Source organism: Ricinus communis, chromosome 5, assembly GCF_019578655.1.
Source record: "Ricinus communis isolate WT05 ecotype wild-type chromosome 5, ASM1957865v1, whole genome shotgun sequence".
NCBI classification, from domain to species: domain Eukaryota; kingdom Viridiplantae; phylum Streptophyta; class Magnoliopsida; order Malpighiales; family Euphorbiaceae; genus Ricinus; species Ricinus communis.
In genome coordinates, this window is record NC_063260.1 from 11,629,218 (window position 1) to 11,653,723 (window position 24,506).

General features: G+C 30.4%; 3 protein-coding genes across 3 annotated transcripts; all 3 read right to left on the minus strand.

The window, feature by feature from the left end:
• Positions 1-10,573: 10,573 nt before the first annotated feature.
• LOC8268135 (protein XRI1) lies at positions 10,574-13,012 on the minus strand. The gene is made up of 5 exons (XM_048373730.1): positions 12,466-13,012; positions 12,163-12,326; positions 11,956-12,040; positions 11,679-11,858; positions 10,574-11,551 (listed from the first exon to the last, which is right to left on the minus strand). The coding sequence occupies exons 1-5, from the start codon at positions 12,536-12,538 to the stop codon at positions 11,274-11,276; spliced, it is 780 nt and encodes a 259-aa protein (XP_048229687.1). The 5' UTR covers positions 12,539-13,012; the 3' UTR covers positions 10,574-11,273.
• A 2,598-nt stretch (positions 13,013-15,610) lies between these two features.
• On the minus strand, positions 15,611-16,573 carry LOC8286430 (non-specific lipid transfer protein GPI-anchored 15). The gene is made up of 2 exons (XM_002521847.4): positions 16,193-16,573; positions 15,611-15,856 (listed from the first exon to the last, which is right to left on the minus strand). Exons 1-2 carry the CDS (start codon positions 16,536-16,538, stop codon positions 15,840-15,842), a joined length of 363 nt encoding a protein of 120 aa, XP_002521893.1. The 5' UTR covers positions 16,539-16,573; the 3' UTR covers positions 15,611-15,839.
• A 1,734-nt stretch (positions 16,574-18,307) lies between these two features.
• Positions 18,308-21,225, minus strand: LOC8286428 (glutamate decarboxylase 4). Its single transcript, XM_048374854.1, has 7 exons — positions 20,955-21,225; positions 20,648-20,852; positions 19,899-20,099; positions 19,586-19,800; positions 19,229-19,482; positions 19,078-19,130; positions 18,308-18,978 (listed from the first exon to the last, which is right to left on the minus strand). Exons 1-7 carry the CDS (start codon positions 21,038-21,040, stop codon positions 18,484-18,486), a joined length of 1,509 nt encoding a protein of 502 aa, XP_048230811.1. The 5' UTR covers positions 21,041-21,225; the 3' UTR covers positions 18,308-18,483.
• Between the last annotated feature and the right edge of the window lie 3,281 nt (positions 21,226-24,506).

Sequence of the window (24,506 nt, forward strand, 5' to 3'; positions counted from 1 at the left end):
CGTTCTTGGGAGATCTCTCCTATGTATTAGGTAGGTTTTCGCCTTTATCGCGAGTACAATGAGATGAGATGACTATTTCTTGTTATGCTTTCCTAATCTATTGGCCCTCCAATAAATAAAAATATAAGAATAAGAATGATTACAATTAAGAAGTGTAATAAGAAATTTTCATTTATAATAAAAAGTTATTGATAGATCCTTCAAGTTTGTTGACATATTTCTTTTAGTTTGTAATTTGATAATTTGTACATTTTATTAATAGTTATTTTAAACCATAATTTAGTTTTTGGTTTTTAAATGAGATTAATTGTAAAAAATTATATAAAAAACTTTTCTACTATTAATGTTGACATTTAGATTTATTAAATTCCAAAACTACATTTATAAAAAATAAAAAATTTAAACTCAATAAGCGGTATCATCATCATAAAAAGAATTACAATATTCATAAAAGAAAATTCAAGAATTTCAATAACAAATAAAAAATAAAAAAATTTGAGAAATCTATATATTTATTGAATTAAAAAAGAAAATATGAAATTAAAAGTAAATGACGTCATCTAAAAGCTAATTTGCAATTGCATCGGGTCAGGAATAAGAAAGTTTAATGGAAAAGTAGCAAGGAAAAGGGTGGAAAGAGGAAAAAGAGTAGGATTGGATTGGATTGATCACTAAACTCATTAAAAAGAGTAGAAGTTCAAGTGACGGTTTTTGTAGCAGTTTAATTGTTGATGGCAGAACCAAGTTAATAAAAGCTATGTCACCATGTGCAGCGGAAGCCTTAGCTCCCCAAATTGCAGTCTTCTTTTGCAAAGAAGGAGAATTGGCAGAAATGCTTCTTTGAGTCTGACAACTTCTCCCTCGTCAACTCTTATCTGCCACCCTCATAGTTTGTTGATTGATTTTGAGAGTTCTGTAAACAATATTATAGGCCTTCTGCACAGTTTCTCCTTCTTTTGATTTTGTGTATAGGAATGCTAATGGAGTGGCAGATTGAGCAGCGAATGCCACTCTATGTCAATCCCTTCCTCTTCATTACCCCTCCTTAAAATTTTTGGACTCTCTTTGGTTGGGAGATGTTAATAGACAGTAAGCTTTATGATGTTAAAAAATAATAATAAAAATAATAAAGTGACATGATTTTTAAATAAATATAATCTGACTTCTAGGTTGCTAAACTGTATACGACTATCGCTTATGAAGAAGTCCAAACCAATGTTCTTCAGAAAAAAAAAAAAAAAAAAGAAGTCAAAATTGATAGATGTCGACTATATACAAACATGACAGGTTGACAAAGTAGTCAGCTGCTATGTACACAAGAATTTCCCATAAGCTATACATGAAACAACAATTGTAGCTATAATAACACTTCTTCTCCGGGTGTACAACTAATGGTAACAGATGCGTACCGTACAACGTTGATGGTCCGATCAGACTGAAAAGAAATCAATTTCATGCCGAAACTAAAATGATTCACAAACAACCTTTTTTATTCACTGTTAATAATATTTATTAAGTTTGTAATTTGATAAAACGAGAACACATACCCTTAGCTTATACTAAGCTAATTCTGATATCTTATCGGACTGCAAATTGAAATCCAAATCATGTTATCCTAAAAACAAAGATGATGTTTAGAGTTGAGCTAGTGGTTAACCGCTGAGTTCATTATATCGTAGCAGTAGGAAAACACATAAAAGAGGAATGTGTAAAAGCATGCATGGTCATATGTATATACCCAACGCAAACTCGACTAGCCGCCGTTCCAAAACGCGTGGATGCAAAAACCAAACCATAAGGACCCATTCAAAGAAAACCAAAATTAACAAGTGGGAGACTCGGTTTATGAGATGGGAGACTGTTTATTGGTAGTCCCTTTGTTTTTTGTTTTTTTTTCCTTTTTTGCCCTTTCTTTTATTCGCCTATTCTGTATTGGAGTGTTATGTTTGCTGTAATTAAACTGAGAACAGGTCTCTCATACTAATTCTCTCTTGGACACGCGGCTCTTTACACGGTTGGACCGCTGAAGACGGTTGTCACACACTTGCATTTATATAACGATGTCGGTATGACCGACCTCTCTCTCTCACATTCTCTTCTCCAATTCACTAATCACACTGCTACTCGACTTTATACAATATGGCTGCGCTAATCCAACCTGGAAAAACATCATCGCCGTCACCGCTGCCGCCAAGGATCATGGCGGCTCCTTTGGCTCCTCGCTGGATTCCTAAACGAGGCCAGGTTCTCAAGAACTCTCTAAAGAACATGTTCCGTCTCTGTTTGTCCTCGCTGATGATTTTTGGGCACATTTCTTCATCTTGACCTTGATCTTGATCATTTCTTTAAGTTTTTGGCAGTCCCATTAGTTTCAATAACTGGAAATAGTTACTTAGTAAGTTTAGATATTTTTTTACTTACAAATAGATATCTAATATTGTTTGAATCATATTAACCAACAATGGGTCTCCTTTGGGAAAGAGAAAATGAGGGAAGTCTATCTTGAAAGCAAAGTTTTTAAAGTTGGAAGTTGATATTGTAATCACTCTCAGCTTTGATCTTTTTTCTTTTTTCGTCCAAAGCTGCTTCAACAATGTAGCTTTTGGGTATTTGTAAGGTGTGACTATATTCAATGGAAGTAAATTTCAATCTTTCTCTGATAGGAACGTTCGGTTTTTGTCTTTATTTAACATGATAACTAATAACAAAATCGGAAGTATGGATAAATATTTTACATTTCACTATTGGACAATTGAGATATATTTTATAAATTAAAATTAATAAATATGTATTTAGAGAATAAATTTTTGGCCAATAATTACCTTAGTCTCCTATTAGCCGATTGCGCAGAACATTGAAATATTCAATAGAAAGGAGGAAAGACTTTTTAAAGAAGAGAGAAGAAAAGAATTAAGTTGAGAAAGGGTGCTTTTTAGCATTTATGGATGGGAATCAGATGGTACCAAATTGGACTTGCATTCATGGAACATGCACGAATCTGGCTGTCCATATAAATCCATTAACCTATTGAAAAGATAGTGGTCAGCTAAATATAATACGTATACTGAGAGCAGATTTGTGATGCAGTGGAAGCTTTTTCCTTCTATATTCTAAGCGGTTTAGTATGTTTATACATGTAGAAAAATGAGGACACCTGTTGGATGCCCATGTTGCAATGAAATCGATTCTCTTTGGCTTTCTGAACGTGCGGCTATGCATAGACGTAAGCAGCAGTAAATTAAAAGATAAGTTCTCATTTCAAGAGATGAAGCCATGCAACCAAATACGTATGGTCTTTGAAAATGTCCACACTACTCTCTTCGCCATTATTATATCACCTTTGGGCGAGTTACTGAATTTAGCAAAATATACCTCTCTTGGCTTGAACTTCAAAAGAGTTTTGAGTTAAATCCAAGAAGCAGGGCGTGGTGGTGGACTTAATATACCATACCTCCACCCTTTTATAACTCCTGAAGAGTTTGATTAAGTTTATGATATGACATTGATAACTAAGTAAAACTTTTCAAATATAAACTATGAGTAGGGTGTGGAACTAGAACTTCAAAAGAAGGGGCCAAAAAACACTTTTGAAAGTTAAGAGACTACAATTTACAATTGAAAAAATCTGAATGTGTGGGGAAAATTTTGGAAGTTTTGAAAGTTGGGGACCAAAAGATAAAAACAAAAAAAGAAATTAAAATATACTGGAAATTTTAAAAAAATTGAATGTAATATATAAACAATAATTAAAAAATAATCTAAAATTTATAGGTAAAAAACTGAAATTTTGGAGCGTATAAGATTAATAATACTGATTATGTCGTATAATTAATACATAGAAAACAAAATGGTACCTAAATTTATAAGAAATATATAATATGAGCAAAATATAGCTAGGGAGTGAATTATTAAGACAAAATAATCAGACTGATTTAAATTGTTCACAACTATATTCTTATATGTGGTGATAATAACTAAAAGACAACGGGTCCATCCCTTAATGGTCTTTTCGCTTTCTTCTTCTTCTTCTTCTTCTTCTTCTTCTTCTTCCAGAATTTTGCAGCGAAGTAGCTTATATTCAGTATAATATAAGCTACTGAAGCGCGTCTTGGCTCAAATTCTTTGTTGTATCCAAAAGATTATAAGATGTATGGCTCGTTTAGAATCAAAAGAAAAGCAAAAGGTTTAGTAGTAAGGACAAGAATGTGCCTCCCTCGATCAATCTCATGGTGTACCGCGGCGGCTATTGCACACTCTGTTAATTTCTATGCTTATCCAGTCTAAATTTTAAAAACAACGGCTTGAGCCAAATATATGGCTGGGGATGAAAATGTTGGACAATTTCGAGTAGTTCAGAGAACACAAGAACAATACATGTTAATGGTGGTGCTACAGTAGCCAGGGAAATTCCAGAACCTGGTGTGTATTGAAGAGAATTACTAATAAGTTTTTTCCTTCATGTATTTATTTTCATTTCCCAGTAGCGTTCTTTTTCAAAGGTTTTTTCCCTTCCACTTGGGTTTAATTTGTGTACTCCAATATTTGTTTTTTCATAAAAGTAAATGGTGGAACGACTTACTATATAAATAATATTATAATAATAATAACTTATTTATTTATAAAATGATAAAATAAAAGTGATTAATAAAAAGTTGATTATTTAATTAATTATTGTATAACTCAAACAGAAATTGCAAAAATCCTACTGGTGTAAAAGAAATATATATATATATATATATATATATATTTCTTCATATTTTTTTTATACATGAAATTTTTATTTTGATCTATGTACTTATTTTTATTTTGACATATATATTTATTTTACTAGAGTATCATTGTGGCACCTATCATTATAAGTCTATTTTTAATTATTATTATTTTAAATAATTTATTTAATTTATATGTTCTTCTATTAATATAGATTGTTAATGAATTTATATATAATTTTTAATTATTTATCAAACTTAAAATTTTATAGTTGAATCTTATAGTTTTCAAATACTACTAATTAATTTCTAAAAATTTAAAAAAATTAATAAATAAAAATAACTTATACCTAGATGTATATATACTATATACATATTTAGATAGGAATGACAATAGGTAAAATAGTATTATTCTTCGATCCATCTCTACCAATATCCAAAAATATATATTTCTATCTATATCTTATTCATATATGGATAATAAATATTAAACTCGTTCTCATGTCTATAGAATTTTTTATAATCCATTATCTAAATAATTATTAAATTTTTTATAAAATAATATTATTGTGACTAATAATATTATTTTTTATAGAGATTATTTATTTAATAATATTATTGTGAATATTTTATTAATTTATCAATGAATATTTTATTAATTTACCAATAAATAAATATTTATTAATTTTAAAAAATTATATCTTAGTTATTTGTTATATAATTTTATCAAGATTTATGTATGAGTTATAAAAAAAAATGTGGCTAAAAATTAGTGTGCATGTATAGAGAATTTTAAAATTATAATTTATACGCATAAATAGTAGTACTTATATACATATAAGTTAAATAAATTTATTATTTTATGCATCACATGAGCTTATTCATTTAGTACATTAACATGAATTGGGATCGAAAAATTTTATTACTTAATTGAGTTATTAATATTTATCAAGATATTAATGCATAAAATGTTAAATGCATAATTTTTTAACTTATAATTTTATTTAACTAAAATAATTTATAATGTATTATAATAGGTTATATTAAAATAATAACAATGAAAAGATTAATAAAATATTGAAGAAACATTGAATAATTAAATATTTTTTCTAACTCTCTAAATACTACATTTTAAATAATCAAAATTGATAAGTTCAATTGTAAAAATTTTAATATTCTACATCCAATTTTAGGAAAAAAATATCTCAAATAAATATAGGTAAAGTAGTATAATATTCGTACTCTATTCATACCTAATGAATTTCTATGAGGTGGATTATCCGTATCCTCTTTATATAGATAATTAATGTATATAGAAATATACCTAATTTGACGTTCAAACGTAATTAATCTTAATGTATATAGAATTTTGTTAGATTTATGGTCTAATAAAGTAAAACAAATATTTTATTCAAAAATCTTGTTAGACTTGTTAAATATTTTTTAGATAATTTTTAACACTTCTTTTACTATTTAGAAACAAAATATGAAAATAATGTTAAAATTAAGCCTAATATATTTAAAAAATAAAAAATCGATTAAGAAGTCCAAAGTGAACTACTAATTAAAATTTGGTTTGGTTCGATTCCAATAACTAACCTGTCATATTGGATCCGACTTGAATATACTTTAAAATCAAATTAAATAAATCAATATGAGTCGTATAAGTTTTTAAAAGTGAGTTTTTTTTATAAATATCATAAAAACATAAAATAAATACAAAAATACCCATAAAAATTGCTAACAACAAAAATATTAAAAAATATAATTTATTTATAGAAATATTTTAAAATATAATTTTATTTATAAAAAAAATCAAATTTAATCTTTTCAGATGAAAAGGTATATGTTGGATATACTTTTGACAGGATAATGAATTAAAACACATTAATTTTTATGAAATATTGTTGCATTTTATTTAATTTTATGATATTAATAATAAATAAATAAATTTAAAAAATATATATTGAAGAAAAAAAAAGTACACGCGCATACTTTTAACATAAACCAAATAAAGTATATATTGAATTTTAATTATATTTATGTTTAAATATTTAATAATATGAAATAGTAATTTATTTTGATATTAAAATTTAAATAAATAATTTAATCAAAATTTATAATATTTTTAAATATTTTAAAAAGTTAAAAAGAATGTGAAACATTAATAAAATAAAAACAAATAAAACCAAAAGGCATATATTTAACAAAAAATTTATATATTAAATATACGTTAGGTGTCTCGATATTTTCTAAATGAAATAAAATACAAACTCAAAAAAAGTTGAATATCAAAATATATATGATCATAAATAATAGTACATTTTAAGTATCTGAAATTTTTTAAAATAAAATAAAATTTAACTCAAAAATATTCAATATCAAATGATATATATTTACTAGAATATAATATATGTATCTAAAACTAATTTGAGAAAATAGAAAAGACGAAAAAGATAAAAGAACGAGTGCTCTTGAAAACAACAGTAAATAATATTTTAAAAATAAAAAATAGGATATTTTTGTAATTTTTCTCTAAACGTGTAAATGGTGAAATTTCCAGAAAGAAAAAAAAGAAAAACGAACCCGGTATATGTTATCGGTTAGGCTTTGGTTTAGTAGAGCCAGTTAGCTGGGCCATCTGAACCCAGGCTAGTGGCTCTCTTTATTTTATTTTTTACTATTCGGATTATATGATATGAACCCTCCAGCCCAAACTTACAAATTCATGGCCTGTCTCATGTAATTTCAACAGGCACCTGATATTAAAGTCACATATGCCATTCTCGACGTCATTCACAAGTCACGTAAAAGAGGGTAACTAAATCATGTTTATGTAATTTTTATTGTTAACGTATTAATTAAATCATGGATGGAAATCCCAATTGCCAAGAAGAAATAGAATCCAATTCTGTCCAATTGGGATTTGGAAAAGGCAAAAGTAAGAGATGAGATGATATTGTCACGTATACGTAGGTTTTTCTTTTCCTATTTTTATTTTCTCTCTTTTACTAAGATAAAAGAAGACACTTAATAATTTTATTCTCCATGCCTTAGACAAAGTGATGGCAGGTGCAACACCAAATTGAACATTCTTTCTTTTGTCAACTAATAAAAAAAATTCCTCCACTTTATATATTTTATTACTTTTACTTTCAAAAATCAAACCCTCTTGAAATTTGATAGCACATAAAAGAGAATGCACTCATTTTAGGGAATATATAAAGGGGAAAAAAATTAAACAGGAAAAAGTTTATTTGATTAGGAAATTTTTATTCATTAAAAAATCTCATGAGTCTATGTCTATAAAATTTCACTAGACGTTGATAAATTATAAATAATAAGACTAAAATAATAATATAACTGTTACATCGTGTTTGGTTGAAATCTATAAAATCTATGAAATTCATTTATAAAATTTAAAATTTATATAGTTTAAATGAAGTAAAAGTTAATTTAGAATTTTACATATTTTAAGTTGTATGGAATAGGTTATAGCTGAATTAAATTCTGACAAAATAGATAGAATTTATAAATAAATTTTAAATTAATTGTTAATATAATCTGTAACATTAAAATATCTCATTGAATTTTATTATTTTTATTTTATTTTTTAATTTATATTTTTTTTTCAAATAAAATAAATTTTTAATAAATCTCAATTAAATATAACATTAATCAGCACATAGATATAATAAAATTTGAAATTATATTTACTCCAAAATGAAAAAATTAACTAAATATTTTCATTTTGTTAGTGGGGCTTCACTTTTCCGGTGGTTTCCATTTGCCATTAGAGCATTGTGCTACGAACCAAATTATTTTATTAGGAGAGCACATACTAAATTATTAATTTTTGTAGATTAGTTCATATCATTTTTGATAGATTACAGAATCTCGAATAATGATCTCAGAATTAAAACCGAAATTAATAATTGCGGAGTAATTAAAATCACTCTTTTGGATCCAAGATATTATCAAATAATTTAGTATTTATGGACATATGATAGTAGTCGCAACATAATTATTAATTAATTTATTTTGGCCAAAAAGTTGATATACTGTAGCATATGAAATAATAAATAAAAGGGGAAAGTTTGAAATTTAAACTAAGCAGACAGTAGTTAGCAATAATAAAAATAGGGGGCCTACCTGATGAGATTATAGAATGAAAACAAAGATGCCCCAAATAAAGGTCAAAAGCTTCTTTCACCTAAACAGCAATAATAATGATTAATGGAAGAAAGGGACAAAAACCCTAATATAAATTTTATCACTCTTTGTCACAACGCACCAATGAATTCAACCCCATGGCCAGGCGTAGGATGGACACTGCCATGCTCTATGACTTTTGCCTTCCAGCTGTGATGTGAGATACTGTTGGTCACGTAAAAGAAAGAAAAGAACTGTTGGTCTGCCCCTCAAATTCAATACCATACAATTGGCTGAATATGATCTTTTTATTGCTTCGGTCAAAGGGAATGGAAGGATGGTGTGATCTATACTATATAGGATTAAAGTTGATCAGGGCAAGTAGGTCTGATAATGGTCCCATCTGTTAGATATTGTCATTATTGGTGAACATATCAAACATAAACAATTCCGAAGAGGCATCAGCTAATACGGATGACCATGTCGGGAATCCTCTTATTTATATTTCACCTTCTAGTATCATTTTGATCTCTTTCAAAAATGTTTACATTCTGGGGTTACAGAAATATAATGACATAGATGAGAATAATAAACGATCTCTTCAAACATTCTCTATTACATGTCAATCTGTATCTGCCTAAATCACAAACATTAATTTTACTATTCCTACTCGTCTTAATCCTATTACTATCGGATGCTGGGGAGCAAGCTACCGAATTAGGGGGAGAAGAATAATCGGAAGTAGCTTTTGTTATCTAGTCAGCAAACGGCTGACTTTACAAAAAATGAAAAAAGTAAAAAATTCCAGTTCGATTTTGTTATCAATGATTTATTTCCCAATCAACAGACCTATAGCTTCTACCTTGAAGAGGCATTAACACAGCTTGAAGAACAACACATGTATGCTTGTGCACAAAGGTTAGGGGACATCATTCTTTACCCAGCAAACCCCATCACAAGCGTACCTTATTACATACAGGTCCTACATAAAAAGAAGAAATGAATATTGTCTTTGGGGTAAGGTGACTTTTGGACATGGTGAGTGTTGACCTATTTCTATATAAGAGTACGTACACTCTACTACAGCACAAAATGAAGAAAAAAAAAGTAGCTACTCCACAAACACAATTATTTTTATTAATAGTAATAACTAATAATGATTGAAGGACTCTATGAATTTTAGGAGCTATACCACTGCCCTATCTAGTTCCTGAAATCTCTCTGCTTCTTCAGTTAATTGCTATAGCAGCTAGATATAGGTGTGTATAATAAAAACGAGATGCACAAATTCTCATCTCACAAGATGCTTTTGGAATGTATAATGATATGTAGAATAAAAGCATACTTGATGGAGTGTGGAAGACTAATTAGAACCAGAGTCGGACTATTCTAAACAGAAGAATAAACACAGTACGGAAAATTCTCAATGTCGTTTGTTGAGTACCACAATTATGTATATATCAAGCACACACTGGTCGTGCATGGTGACTTCTTTCATTTATAACAAGTAATTATGCCACCATAGAAATGTAATGGACTGAGAAAAAGTAGCATATTATTATTTTTGACTTTGATCTGTTAGTGCGGTTTGTTTGATTGTGCATAGTTGGAAGACTAATCAATATAATTGGTATTGTGATCTTTTCTACTTGGAGACGCATGATCATTATAGAATCTACAAAATTCGGATTCATCTCGAGTATTATTATTAAAACTTTGTGGCAAATTATACAATATACTATAGGACAAGGTTTTTTTGTTTGAATTATGTGCATAGAATAGATCCAAAGCAGGAGATGTAGTGTTGGTCATTTTTTAAAACTCAACCTGAAGAACCCACTTAAAGCTGAGGGTACTGTGCAGCAGCCTTATTGGTGAGAGGAAATTGATCAGTTTATTCAGGACATCCCACTTCCTCTCTCTCTCCCTTTTGCCCACAGCTAATCTTATATAAGGATTTAGGACCAATGTATTATTTGTACCAAACGATGCCAAATTGGAGAACGGCAGAAGGACATTGGCATGCCAAGGACTGATGTCTCTGTCATACAAATATTTCCACTGTCGATTTTGGACATTAACTTTTTCTTTTTCTCCTTCTCCTCTCTTTTTTCTTTATTTCTTTTTTCTCTTTTTCCCCCTTTTTCTCTCTACACACTTCCATTTGAGTTCAGATCATGATATGTTCTTGTTATTGGGTTCTGCAATCTTTAAGCAAACAACGCACACCACCATATATGCATAAAATTACTGACTATAACTCTGTTTAAAAAAAAAAAAAAAGGTAACCATTTTACAACCGCATACATCTCTATAAACTTTTGCTTTTCCTCTATACAATTTAAAACAGACAACGCATGAAGTAAGCACAGCAAAATGATTTGAGTACAGAATATATGTGAAACTTTAGCTTTAACCTTTGGTTCTAATAATGGTGATCGTTCCTCTCCCTTGAGTATGGATTCTTGTTAGGGCCACCACTGCTTTCCCTGAAAGGCCTGTTCCATCAGCAGATACACATGGCCTACAAGCAAAATCACCCACTGGATGCCTAACCGGCCTTGTCGGTGGCATTAAGATCCTCTCATTGATATCATTTATAGTCAAGTCACCTTCAACTCCTCCTGGCTTCACTAATGCAAATGGATACACTACCCCTGTTATCACTCTTTTCTTTCTCTTCTCATCACCTAGTTATTACAGAAGAGATAATAACATTAAGGATCAGTTAGTTTTGGAAGTTATCTTGTGAGGTCTGGACACTCAAGGAGATGCTGATCATACTAAAAATATAGTGATTAGCGGAGTAGTACATACCAAGATGAGGAAGGTTTTCCCTATCGAATAAGGACTTGGATTTTATAGAATCTTTATAGGAAGAAGATGATGAATCGAGTGGTTCAGAGGCTGATATTTCCTCTTCAGGTGTTTTAATCTCTGTAATCGCATTTGCCTCTTCACTTATGCTGTTGCTTATTGATGTGTTTATATGTTCATCTACAATCAGGAAGGTAAATCAGTAAATCTAATTCATCAGGAATATATTATCCGATTAAACAAAAAAATAATAATAAAAGAAAGAAAAGAAAAGAACCTGAAACTCCACGGCTACTCGTAATGTGACTCATCCAACTAAAATTCTCTGAGATTTCACAGTCATAGTTTTCACTCCAGTAGCTCTGTACATAATCAAAACCAGTCATTATATAGTAGAACATAATAATTTTTTTTTTTTTTACAAGAAGAGAAAGAAAGAAAGAACCGAATCATTAAGTAGAAGTCAAACATTTTCTTGAATTACCTTAGCAAGATGGTCGGTCGATATTTTAGCTTGATGACGATCATCAGTGTACAACAGTCGTCGTCGTTTTGAACGTTCAGTAAATTCGAGTAAAGCATCCTCTAAATACCCAGTTGAGAAATCAGAATCCAAAGATGAGAAAAATGGGGAAGTTCCATCCATAACTACAACAAAACAAAAATTCACATCATTGATAAAAAAAGAATGGGGTTAATAAATGCAGGTATTCAAGAGCCACATCGATAATTGATTTACAGACAACAACAGTATAAAGACAAAGAAAATAAGGATAGATAGTAGCACCTAAAGACATGTCTGCGTTGAGAACCCCAAGGTTTTGAAGATCCCAGCAACATAAGGAAGAAGCATAAGCCATGGTTTGTTTTAGTTATAATGTTCTTTGGAATAATAATATTACTTAATGTCTATATATACAAAAGAAACCAGTGCTATTTATGTGTGTGGTGGTTGTGGAAAAGAGAGTGAGAATTTGATGAAGTTAGAGGAATGGTCAGTCAACGGCAATGAGAAAAAGGAAAATAATATTAAAAATTAAAAAAAAAAAAAAAAAAAAAAAAAAAAAGAGAAGGTTTGTGTTCTTGGGATATGAAAAAATGGATATGATGGAGGGGGCCAATGCCAAATAATGGCGAAGGTTATGATACCATATGTTTGCTGTTGTGTGTTTGGTTTGGTTGCATGTAAAGCAAAAAGAAGCAAAGATATGCTTATGATATGAGTACACACAAATTCAAATTTCAGCTTTTTCACCTTTCTTACTTATTATTTTTGATGGAACGGGTGGGTAGGGTACCAACCGTTTTCTCTTCATTACCACCATTGCTGTGGGCTCCTATCATTTTATTTCTACGTCCATATTGTTTATTTTTAATACAATAAACCAATTATAAATTAATCTTTTTCAAATTTGATAATATTTTATTCCTACTTTTTAATTGATAATCAAATTTATCAAAAATCCATGGCATAGTTTATGCACTGTAAAAAATAACATTATTATATAGCTAATATGGCATACTGCTTTATTCTATTAAATTCATTCCTCTCATATTAGCAAGACATGCCATTTGTGGATTAATCAGAAAATTTCCTTATATAAAATATGATTGCAAAATTGAAACACCGGAGTTGTTGCCTAAAGTTAAATACCAAATGTAATAATATAATGAACAAAAATTGGAGCTGTAGAAAGAATTTCTTTCTTGTCGATGGAAGGGTGTAAAATTTCTTTTGCCGGTGGGTCCAGTTCTTGGCATGCTGGTGGGGGCCCATTTGTAAAGGCTTGAACATGAAGGATTAATGTGGGACCATCTTCTTTTCTGTCATCAGGTTTGAATGGTCCAAACTTTGTGTGGGATGTGTGTTTGTGTGAATTTTTTTAACTTTGATATGTTTATCAGACGGCACAGGAAGATTTTGATGGTGAATTTTATGTGGTGTTTTGTGCCAAAATTAACCAATTGAGAAGCGGACTGGACTGGGTATTAAAAATCCATCACCAAAGTCTAATCAACTCGAAATTCAAAGCTAGGCCCATTAACAGCTGGATTTTCTATCTTTTTGTTTGTTAGGTGTTGAATTGTTTCCTTTTTTTCTTAAAAAAAAAAAAAAAGACAAGAAAAAAGAAAATTCCTCCAAGTTTGGTGGATCATGTATTATTGTCAAAGGTAGTAGCATAAATTATATTGGATAATATTTTGAGAGAGATTATTAGACAGCATCGGTCTGCTCCTTACCGATAATTCAGTCAAAGAGGGTGCTATCAATAGAGTAATTCGATTTTTTAAATATCTGTAAAAAAAGTTAAAAATATCGAATAGAGTTGTCTAACCACTTACTCTAATAATTAAGTCCAATTTATGAAAGAATATTTTAAATATAATAAAATTGTAAAATAGCATATCCTTATAATCTTTGTAAGATAGATCCTTATATATAGACATCAAAGGTCTTTTCGTTCACTAGGAAAAAAAATCTATAGTTATGGGACCTTTTAATAATATTAGGACTTTTTTTTGTCTGCTATCAGAATCATCGCTTGGATCGGATTCTTCATATAGAGTCCGATCATAACTCGATTTCTAAGATTTTTTGCTATAGTTAAATATAAATTTAGTCAATTTTATCTTTTTTTGTCATAACAGGTTATCTTGTAAGGTTCTCTTATCACTTATTATATAAGATTTTTCATATAATAATTTTAGAAATATAATTCAGCGATATTGAAAATGGTTTTAAAAACGGAGGCAAATACTAATAAAATTTTGAAAAATTGGCTGAGGTTTAACAATAGTTAAAAATTAGTGTTTGGCTTAAATTCTATAAACAATTTATTTTATTTATAAAAAAAATTAATGGAAACTATTTTTAAATTAATTTTATTATTTATTATGATATGTAATAAATATAAAATTTGCCTAAATATTTTCTTAGAATTGAAGAGTCTGAGAGAGAAAAACGAAAAAGGATTAATAAAAGAATGTAGATAGTGATGAGAGAGAACTGATGTATTTCAATCAATGATAGTTTTGCCTTTTTTTTTTTTTTTTCTGAGAGTATCAGTCAATGATAGTTTAGTCATCACAAAAAATAAAAACCTCATAAATTTAAAATTTATTTAAAAATTCTATCAGATTTAACATAAATTGGTTTAATTATTAATAATTCTAGAAATTAATAAAATATCAATTTAATTGAATTTTTTCTAGAAGATAGTTTTAAATAAACTTTAACGTATATCAAACATAGAAAATATATGAATTTATCCCACAAAAGCTTATAAAATTTATTTTATAAAGCACCAATATAAAAGTTAAATTTCCAAGATGTGTAACTCCCAATTAGGTGAAAGTGAGTTTGATAGAATTGTACATGCAGTCATATAATATTTATTGCAAAGCAAATCATTAGATTTCAAATTCATGCTATATGCAGCATTCATGTGGAAGCATCTGGCATTTTCAGAAAGAAATGTGGAAGCATCTGTGATCTACTTTGTCTATGTTAATTTATGAAATCAAGAATGCGAAACTATATGCAGTGAATATTCTTTTGTGAGGGAAATTCAAATCAAAAGATAATATTTATTTCTTTTAAAAAGAAAAGAAAAATAAAGAAATGAAGTAAAAGAAGAAGAAATATGCCAAATCCAAAATGCTTTTTTCTTTTCCCTTTTTCATAGATAGATGGGGTAATCCTTGAAGTGAATGATGATTTTTCAATTTATGTCTTTAAGTGATTTATATAGTTATTTTCTAAGGAAAAAGAAAAGTTGGTATGCCACCAGAATCCAAATATTAATGATTTAGGACCATGTAGTACATAATGATTAGAGTTTAAATAGGTATTAATGACAACAAGTACTATAAACAACAAATAGCCAAAGCATATGCATAAAGTACCCACCAAGAAAAAACAATCGATAAGGTATAGGAATAAACTTCAACTTAATTATAAGCACTGCAAAGCATTGACATGATGTTACAAATATAATCAACTGCTGCCTTAATGAGCCAATTCTTAAGCAGAATATGACCCTGAATGGCAACTTTTATTTAACACACAGACTCTCTCTCTCCCTAGTCTATACTCTTTACTCTCACATGCCATCTGCCTTTGTTCTCCTCCATTGATTGTACTTTCTGGGTATTATTCTCTCATGGGACCGTGTATCCTGCAACCAGAGAAATCAGAGTTAGTATGTTTAGGCTATTTGGCCTACTACTGGGCCTGTTTCTTGAAGCCCACAGTAGGATTACCAGTGAGTAGTAATAATAGGAGGGTACTATTCTATGGGTTACTTCTGAGCACATTTACAAGCCAAATTTCTTCATTGATTGCAATCTTAGAAGCCCATCATTCTTTTTAGTTTTGAGTTACTTGAATAAGATTAAAACAGTGATGCCCACTTAAGTTGTTCTGCGCTAGGATTGATGAGTTTCATAATTAATCGGATTTTAAAATAAAATTAAAAGAAATCTTAAATTAATGAGTTATATCGGTTGCTTACTTCCACACTTCTTTCCAACAGGTCTATTCTTGATGTTGCATCGTTTTGGAATTGTGATAGCAATCCCTGGCTTGATTCCAGCTTGCATAGCCAAAGGTGACAGCAGAACAGCACAGAGACATTTTGGAGCAGTTTTGATTAGAGCACCGACTTTTGAGCAGCAAGCTGGAGGTACACTAGCTCTAACATTCCCCACCGCGGTCAGACAAGGGCTCAAGCTAGCTGCAGCAGACCTTATCGGCGTCTTCCCACACTCACCAGCGGCATCCACATCACTCAAGAAACCATTTGAAGCTAATAAAAAGACCAAAACAGCAGCAAAACAAGCTCTCATGCTAGACACCATCTTTGCTGCACTTATTCTACTTCAACACTTGCATGTATTCATATATATATTATAGATGTGCATCAATGTAGAGAAGGGGAACAAACGTTTTAGTGCGTTATGTTAGTGGGGTGGTTGTGGAAACGTGGAAGAAAACTTGTGGCGTTGTGTCAAAATATAATGATTTGATTTATTTTAATAGAATGTTTTCACAAATAATTTGTTAGTGAGCGATGGCTTCAAATAGTGACACATAAACAACAGATTTTGGTTCATATTTAACTGCATTGATTTCTACCTCTGATCTTTCTTTCTCTCCTTTTCTTTTGTTTTTTTTTTAGTTTCTCTTCCAGCACTTTCTTTTATTTGTGAGAATGTGGAACATCATTGGTAGGTGAACTGAAAAGTGAGTGTGAATGTAAGAAGTAGAGCACGAGATGCTTAGCTTAGGAGTCATAATACATAGCTCCACTATGTTTTTTATATGGCAAATTTACGTGAGACATATGCAATTAAAGGACATAACTGATATAAAAAATAAATAAAATAAAAACATTTGATATAGATATATACAATTATCTATAAACCATCTTTTTTTAAATAAAAGATGTTTTTTATTAAAAAAAATTAATAAATACAATTTATAATAGACAAATAAATATGATTACTTTCAAGAAATATATATTAATCTTGTTATAAGCGCATTGACTGCATCAATGCATAAAACACATTTCAATCGGTAACTATATTGAGCCATAAATTGATTTTATTATCATTTGACGAGTCTTTAAAAGAGTATGGTCTTTTAAATACCATAATCAAATTCATCCTAACTCTCATGACAAATGACAAACAAACTCCTATAGAAAAAGACAAACAACTCCTCTAAAAAAGGACAAACAAAATAATTATAATATTTAATTAATGAAATTAACAAACTAAAAAAAGTAAATGTAAAATAATATTCTAAACGAATTTTTAACTAAATAAATTCATCCTAATTGTTGGAAGGTCTTGATTTATCTTCAAGTGTTGAAATTTTAGCGATTATGAAATCTTTTTTCACACAAATTTAATTTGTCATCTATTTATCCAAATTCATTACTAAAAAAATATAAAAAGTTTTGCAATCAAAATCTATAGACACTAACCAATTCATACAAATAAAATAAAAATATAATTTTATTATTTTATTATGATTGGAAAAAAATTACTAGGAAAAAAAAAGTGAAAAATGAAAATCAGCTATCATCAATGGTAAAAGAGGCTGTCCATAGCAGCGAAAAAAAAAAAAGAAAAAGAAACAAGAACTCTTGGGGCTAGAGTATTTTTTAGAGAATTCCAACTGGACAATGATTACTCAGGGAATAACGAGCAAAATATTAGAATAAAATGCTACTTCAAAATGATTTGAATATTTTGAATTTTAACGGTTGAATTAATTTATAATTATTATTTAAATTTAATTGAGCTTTTTATCGACTCAGGAGTTTAATCGTAATTTTTTTTAGACTAATATGTTTGTTAATTTGGCTATTTAAACTCTAAAATTCACATGATTGGAAAGCATAGGCACACTAAACTGCTCTTTCGTGGCTTTAGCAAAGTTCATATCTTGGCTAATGAATTTTGCACTGTGTATAGGATTATAATTGATTTTATTAATAAAAGGGAAGCTATAAGATAAATCATTAAGAATCATACAGGGGAAGAAGAAAAGCTTCCACCATTTCTTCCGTAAAGTATTAAATCCTTTCTTCCACCAATTTAAAAAAGAACAAAGAAAAAGATAATAAAAATGGCATCTGTAGGATTTCATTTAAATTAGTTTAGAAAGGTTACAAACAAGACTCTTTAACGGATCTCATGGAGACCACATAAAAATTCTCAAATCGGAAAATAAAAACAAAAATGAAGTATTAAAAACTCTGAACGATGGCAGTAGCAGTAGGGCATAAATGAAGCCTTAACAAATAGTATTCTTGTTAGATTTCTTGGCGATGACGAAATTTTTCCAGTAAGTAGTGATTTCTCTCTGTGTTTCAATTGCAGTTTTCTTCACTACGACTGCGCCATTCTTCCCATTCTGTTCAGCGGCAGTACTGACTGACACTTTGGCGCTGATTTTGGCAGGCAGTTGATCAAGCTCGTGCAGGACTTTTGTAATGTCAAGCACAAGGCGCTCGGCGAGAGTGCGCGAGAAATCTTCTCTAATCACAACGCGAAGCACGGTGATATGCTGAGCATCCGCGGGCATCGTGTAGGCGGGAACAATCCATCCGAAACGACGTAGCGTTTCGGCTATCTCAAATTCATTGTGTCGGCTGTTGTCCTTGAGCGAAAATGCCACCAGTGGAACTCCAATGTCCTTCGACACAATGTTGAACCTTCCTGTTTTTTCAAGTCCTTCTTTCAGGACCATAGCGTTTTGGTGGCAATTCTCCATTACGTTTCGGTATCCCTGAAATGAACATTCAAATTTTTGTGTCACTTTAGCTGCTTCTAGCATTTATTTAGTATGTCAGTACAGTCGGAACTGAAATTGCAATGTTGTGTGTACCTCGTAGCCAAGACGGATCAATTGATAGTATTGAGCAATGATTTGACTAGAACCTGCAAACCACAAGTTTAATTTAATAATCATATCACACTAACAAGCTTAATGAATCAAATTTGAACTAAAATGGCGGTGTTGACAAGTGATTAATTACCCTTGGAGAAATTGAGAGTGAAAGTGGGTTGATCAGCTCCGAGGTAATTAATGTGGAAAATGAGTTCTTCAGGCAAGTCCTCTTTGCTCCTCCAAATAACCCAACCAATACCGGCATAGACAAGGCCATATTTGTGGCCACTAACATTAATACTTTTGACCAATGGAAGCCTGAAGTCCCATTCAAGCTCTGGCCACAAGAATGGTGCAATAAATCCACCACTAGCTGCATCAACATGAATTGGAGTATCCCACCTGCCAAAATTACACATTGATAAGTAATCTGATTAATGGCTAATCAGTAAATAGCTATAAGAATAGTTGAGAGCCATATCAGTGATAAGTAATCAGCATTTACCCGGTGACTTTATTCTTCTCGACCAACAAATCATTCAAAAGCTTGACATCTTCAAATTCTCCATTAAGGGTAGAACCCAAAATGGCAGCTACGCAAATAGTGTTTTCATCCACCATTTCAGCAGCTTGTACTGGGTCCATTACATAGTACCCTTCCTTTAGCTTCACTTCCTTCAGTTCTACCTCAAAGTACCTTGCAAATTTCTCCCAGCACACCTACAATATTTTTAAGTGGATACTTTTACTAATTTCTCATAGTTATAAACTTCCTATGAAAATGCAAATGCCACGATACTTGTTATTTCTTTAAATACCTGAACATTGGCACCAGTTACAATGTTGGGCTTGTCATAAGGTTTTCCTTCAGCCTTACGCTTGTTTTGCCACTTTCTCTTGAAGGCAAGACCAGCCAACATTATGGCCTCTGATGATCCTACGGTTCCTACCCCGACAGCAGCCTCAGAGTCTCCCAGTGGAGCATTGAACAGATGTGCTATCATGTTCACGCACCGGTTCTGTACAAGCAGATTTACCAATTAGTTTGGCACGTCAACAAAAATTATTCAATCCATTATCTTGAATTGTAAGCATTAAATCGATGATTAAGTAGATTTTTTTCTTTTTTCCATCTTTCAAATTAGGCATATGAATTTTCACCCTGGGACATCTTAAACAGGGTCAATTCTCTGTGGCTGTGTCTAGTTTATAGCAGTAAAACAACTCTATTTTTTACTAGGACCCACTCGCAAATGCAAAGGCAATTGAAAATTTTGACAAAGAACTTGCGAATTTGACTTTTGCTACAAAGACAAATTTCGCATCTTTCAACCAAAACATCAAATAAAATAAAAATTCCACTACATAATCACACGGTGCATCTTCTTTTTAATTCTTATATTCCTCCCTTTTATTGTTAATAATATTTTCCAATATAACCTGAAAAAACACAAAACAATTATGAATTTCTTGTCATGAATGTACATGCTGCAGGGAAGCAGAAACTATTGGATGAAGAATATAATAGAGAATGTTGAAGGGGATCAGATAGAGAAAGAGAGTTTGCCTGAAGCTCAGTGGTGACGGGGTACTCATCCATGTCAACATAGTTTTTGTTCATGGCGTCCATAATAAGCTTATCACATTCAGGCTCCATCCAAGTTGTCACGAATGATGCCAAGTTCAACCTCGGTTTCCCATCAAGCATCAGCTCATCGTTTATAATCTGGAATGCTGCCTCCTTCGGTATCGAGTTCTCCGGCATCTTGTACCTATATATGTACACATTAATTATCAGTCCTATATTCCTCGATACATGCATAGATGATAAGAGAAATGAAAGGGTAACTTAAAATTCTGCAACTCAGACATACCTTGGAAGTGACTCTCGAACATAGCGAGAGGCAAAGGTGGAGTGAACTGATACATCAGACTGTGAAGCTATTTTTGACAGCACCATTGTTATGACAAAAAATTAATTAAAGAATTAGAAAAAGGAAACTACTATTTGGATTAAAGTAAAGGGAGATGTATGTGACTTGCGGAGGTCAAGAAGGTGTTCTTGGTTTGCTTGGAGAAGGGGTGGAAGCTAGTAATGGGTATTTATAGGGGGACGATTTTTGAAATACGCAACAAATGAAAATTTCATGAATTGAGCGAGGGAGGAGGAAAATTCCTTCCTGGCGTTCCCTTTTTTAGAATGGGAAAAAGAAAGGAAGAGACCCGCAAAGAGGAAGAATTTTATAATACCAAAATTGACCTCGTTATTTATTTGTTATTACTTATTGATGTGTCAACTGATGTCGTATAACGGAAAGGTCAACTACTCTTTATAGACCGTCTGATTTAATCATACGGGATTAATATGTGGGTCCTAGACGTTCTTGTTAATCGTACACTAATCTAATCTACTTACAAGTTAAGAGTTAAAACTAATGGTGGGTTTTGCTTTACTTTTGGCAACCCACTGATCATTTAGTTTTTGCCCACTGAAATGCGAAGATGCTTCTAAAGTATGTGTGTTGCCCCCAAAGCAGAAAGGTGCATTGCACGTCAATCCAAAATATTACTAAAACATTCCATATGCTCATTGCGTTATTTTTTATATTTCAAAGGAGATGTCGCAAGTTCTCTTCTATGAATGAACGAAGGAATTATTGCTCTTTGATATCTTTTCTTTTTAGCTTATAATTAAAAGATATTTGTATTTGCCATCAAGACAATAATATGACATCATTTTTTGCTTACAAATAATTAAAGAAGTATTAGATTTTTTTTTCTATTTATGGAATAACTAACCATCTTGGATTATACAATATTAATAATATATAATAATTTTTTTTAATTACATTTGTTATAAAGATAAAAATTATATGATGAGATATTGGTAGGAAATACGATGCAGCATTAAATTTGACTCCAAAAACAATTAGTCTTATCAACAGAGCATCCAAACATTGATTTTTTTTTTGTTATGCTTTGTTGATGGAAAACGGTCGAGTGTTCCTGTCAAAGGAGCTTTAGAAATAGTCAAAAAGAAAAGCCACAGAGCTTGAAGACCAAGGAGTATTTATGGAATAGAATACACCTGTTTAAAAAGGTCCACGTGTTTTGATCATTTTAAATGAAATTAATGAGCTGAATATGTTCCAAACAAAAATAATTTATGTTCTCATTTCTCTTTCCCAACTCTTATAATTTAATTGACTCAAAACTAATTTTAAATTTATTGAGAAATCAGATAAAGTTAAGTTATTAATTCTTATAAATAAATATAAATGTAATGGGTTAGTGGTATTGGAGTTCTATTTTTACAATATTAATTGTTCAAGGTCAATAAAAGAAAAAAGATATCCAGAGACTCTAATGGTTCACACTCAATAAATGAACGAACTTAGCTGAAGAAGATAATAATACTGATTGAATTAGGAAGTCAATTAGACGGTTAGCTAATGTAGTTAGAGAAACAAAAAAAGTCTTTAAATAATAATATGGTACTGCCTTCCCCAGGTACAGATGTTACCTATTAATACAATCCGGAAGGTCATTTCTTCTGGTTTTTATTTTCCCTTTTATTTTTTCCAAAAATAATTCAAATTGCGAATACAACCTTGTGTCATTGCTTACCTAGACAAAAATGAGAACAACCTCCACTATAATTTCAAAATTTCATAACTTCCATCATTTTTAATTTACATGCAATTAAGAAATATAGATTTTTTTTTTCCAATTAATTTTATCATTTTTATTACTATTTCTTTAAAATTTCTTATTAAATTTTGTATCAAATCTGCAAGTTTAAAATGTAGGAAAGATTACACTAATGCTGTTTTTACTTTCTAATTTTAGTTATTTTTTTTATTAGACTTTAAATGAACATCTAAAACAGTTAACTTTCTATGTATTCCAATAAATAAAATTGAAAAAAATTACCCTTTAGCTTTCATATTTAACAACCGGGTGGTTAGGAATTCTTAAAAGGAATAAACAACTCAAAATTTAATATAGAGAATGGTCACCATTTCTAGACGAAGAATATGTGCTGTTAATCTTGAGCAATTAATTCGTCCATTTTATATTCTCTGTGTAATGGAAAACCTGCTTCCAGTAGATCATCAATAAGGCCATCCCCTATCTACGTGAATCATGTGCAGTACTATCTATATGGTTCCATTGTGTTCATTTTCCACCGCAGATCCATTGAAATTATCACGGTTTCTCATACACACACACTGTCCATTTGCATATATCTTCTTTTTGTGCCCAAAAATCTTTCTTTTTTTCTTTTTTCTTTTCGAGATCCTTTTAAAGATATCTGCCCTACAAACACTTGGAACCAAATCCCGAGTGCCACTCTCTGTCTCGAGATGGCAACAAGATAAATTTTAATAAACTTAAAAGATTTTTATCCAAATTCTTTAAGAAACTAATAATGAAGGGTTGTGCTGGTGGGTAAGTGGTTAAAAAATAAAAATTATAATAAACTTAGTATTCCATATAAGCTTATGATATGTAATAACCAACTAGCCAAAAGAAATTAAATAAAATCAGTAAAAAAATTATTAACTAAAAAAAAGAAAGCCGATCCACTGCTGTTCCCCAAATATTATTTTTCTGTCGGATTATGCTAACATAAAATATCATATATTCATATTATAATCTCTTTTCTTTATCACTGCTAAAATCTCTTTAGTTTGATAATTCGACCCACGAAAATATTTTTTTAATATATACATTTATCAGTTTTCTTTTCTAGTAGCAAGTATATATTTATATCATTTATTGTAGTATGATTTATAGATCAATTTTGATAAATTTTTATTTTTCTATGTTCTTTTAATATGTGATAATAATCTAAATTATAATGAGGTTTTAATTTTCATCCTTAATTTGGCCGGTTAAAAAAAGACCTCTTAGAACAGACTTTTATATTAAGAAAAAAACATAAATGTCATCGCCGAATATTAAAATACAAACAAAAAATATCTTGAAATAAGAATATGCTTGTATATCTTCTCACCCACTAAGTAAAACAATGGGTTGGATGAATTTTTAACACAAATTTTAATGATGTTGCGGTAACAGAGGGTTTTTACTTTTCAAAAATAGGAAATAAAGTCGGTGGGCTTGGTCGGAGCAAAGTCTATAAAAACAACATAAGCATAAATAATTAACCCCATTAATTATTCAACACCTTTTACCAATATCTTTATGATCACTAAATGACCATAAAATCTACCCCGAAGCAGGTTATGGTTTATTGCCAGCTAGATTTTGCTGCTACCTTATTTTAATTACCATAATAGCCCTCATTTTATCACAACGAATCTAGAAAAATAGGCAGGCCATCTGAAGGGGTGTTTACGTAGTTTGGTGTAAAAGCTGGTGGTATCTTATTAGCAGAAGGAAGTTATTCACAGAGTCAA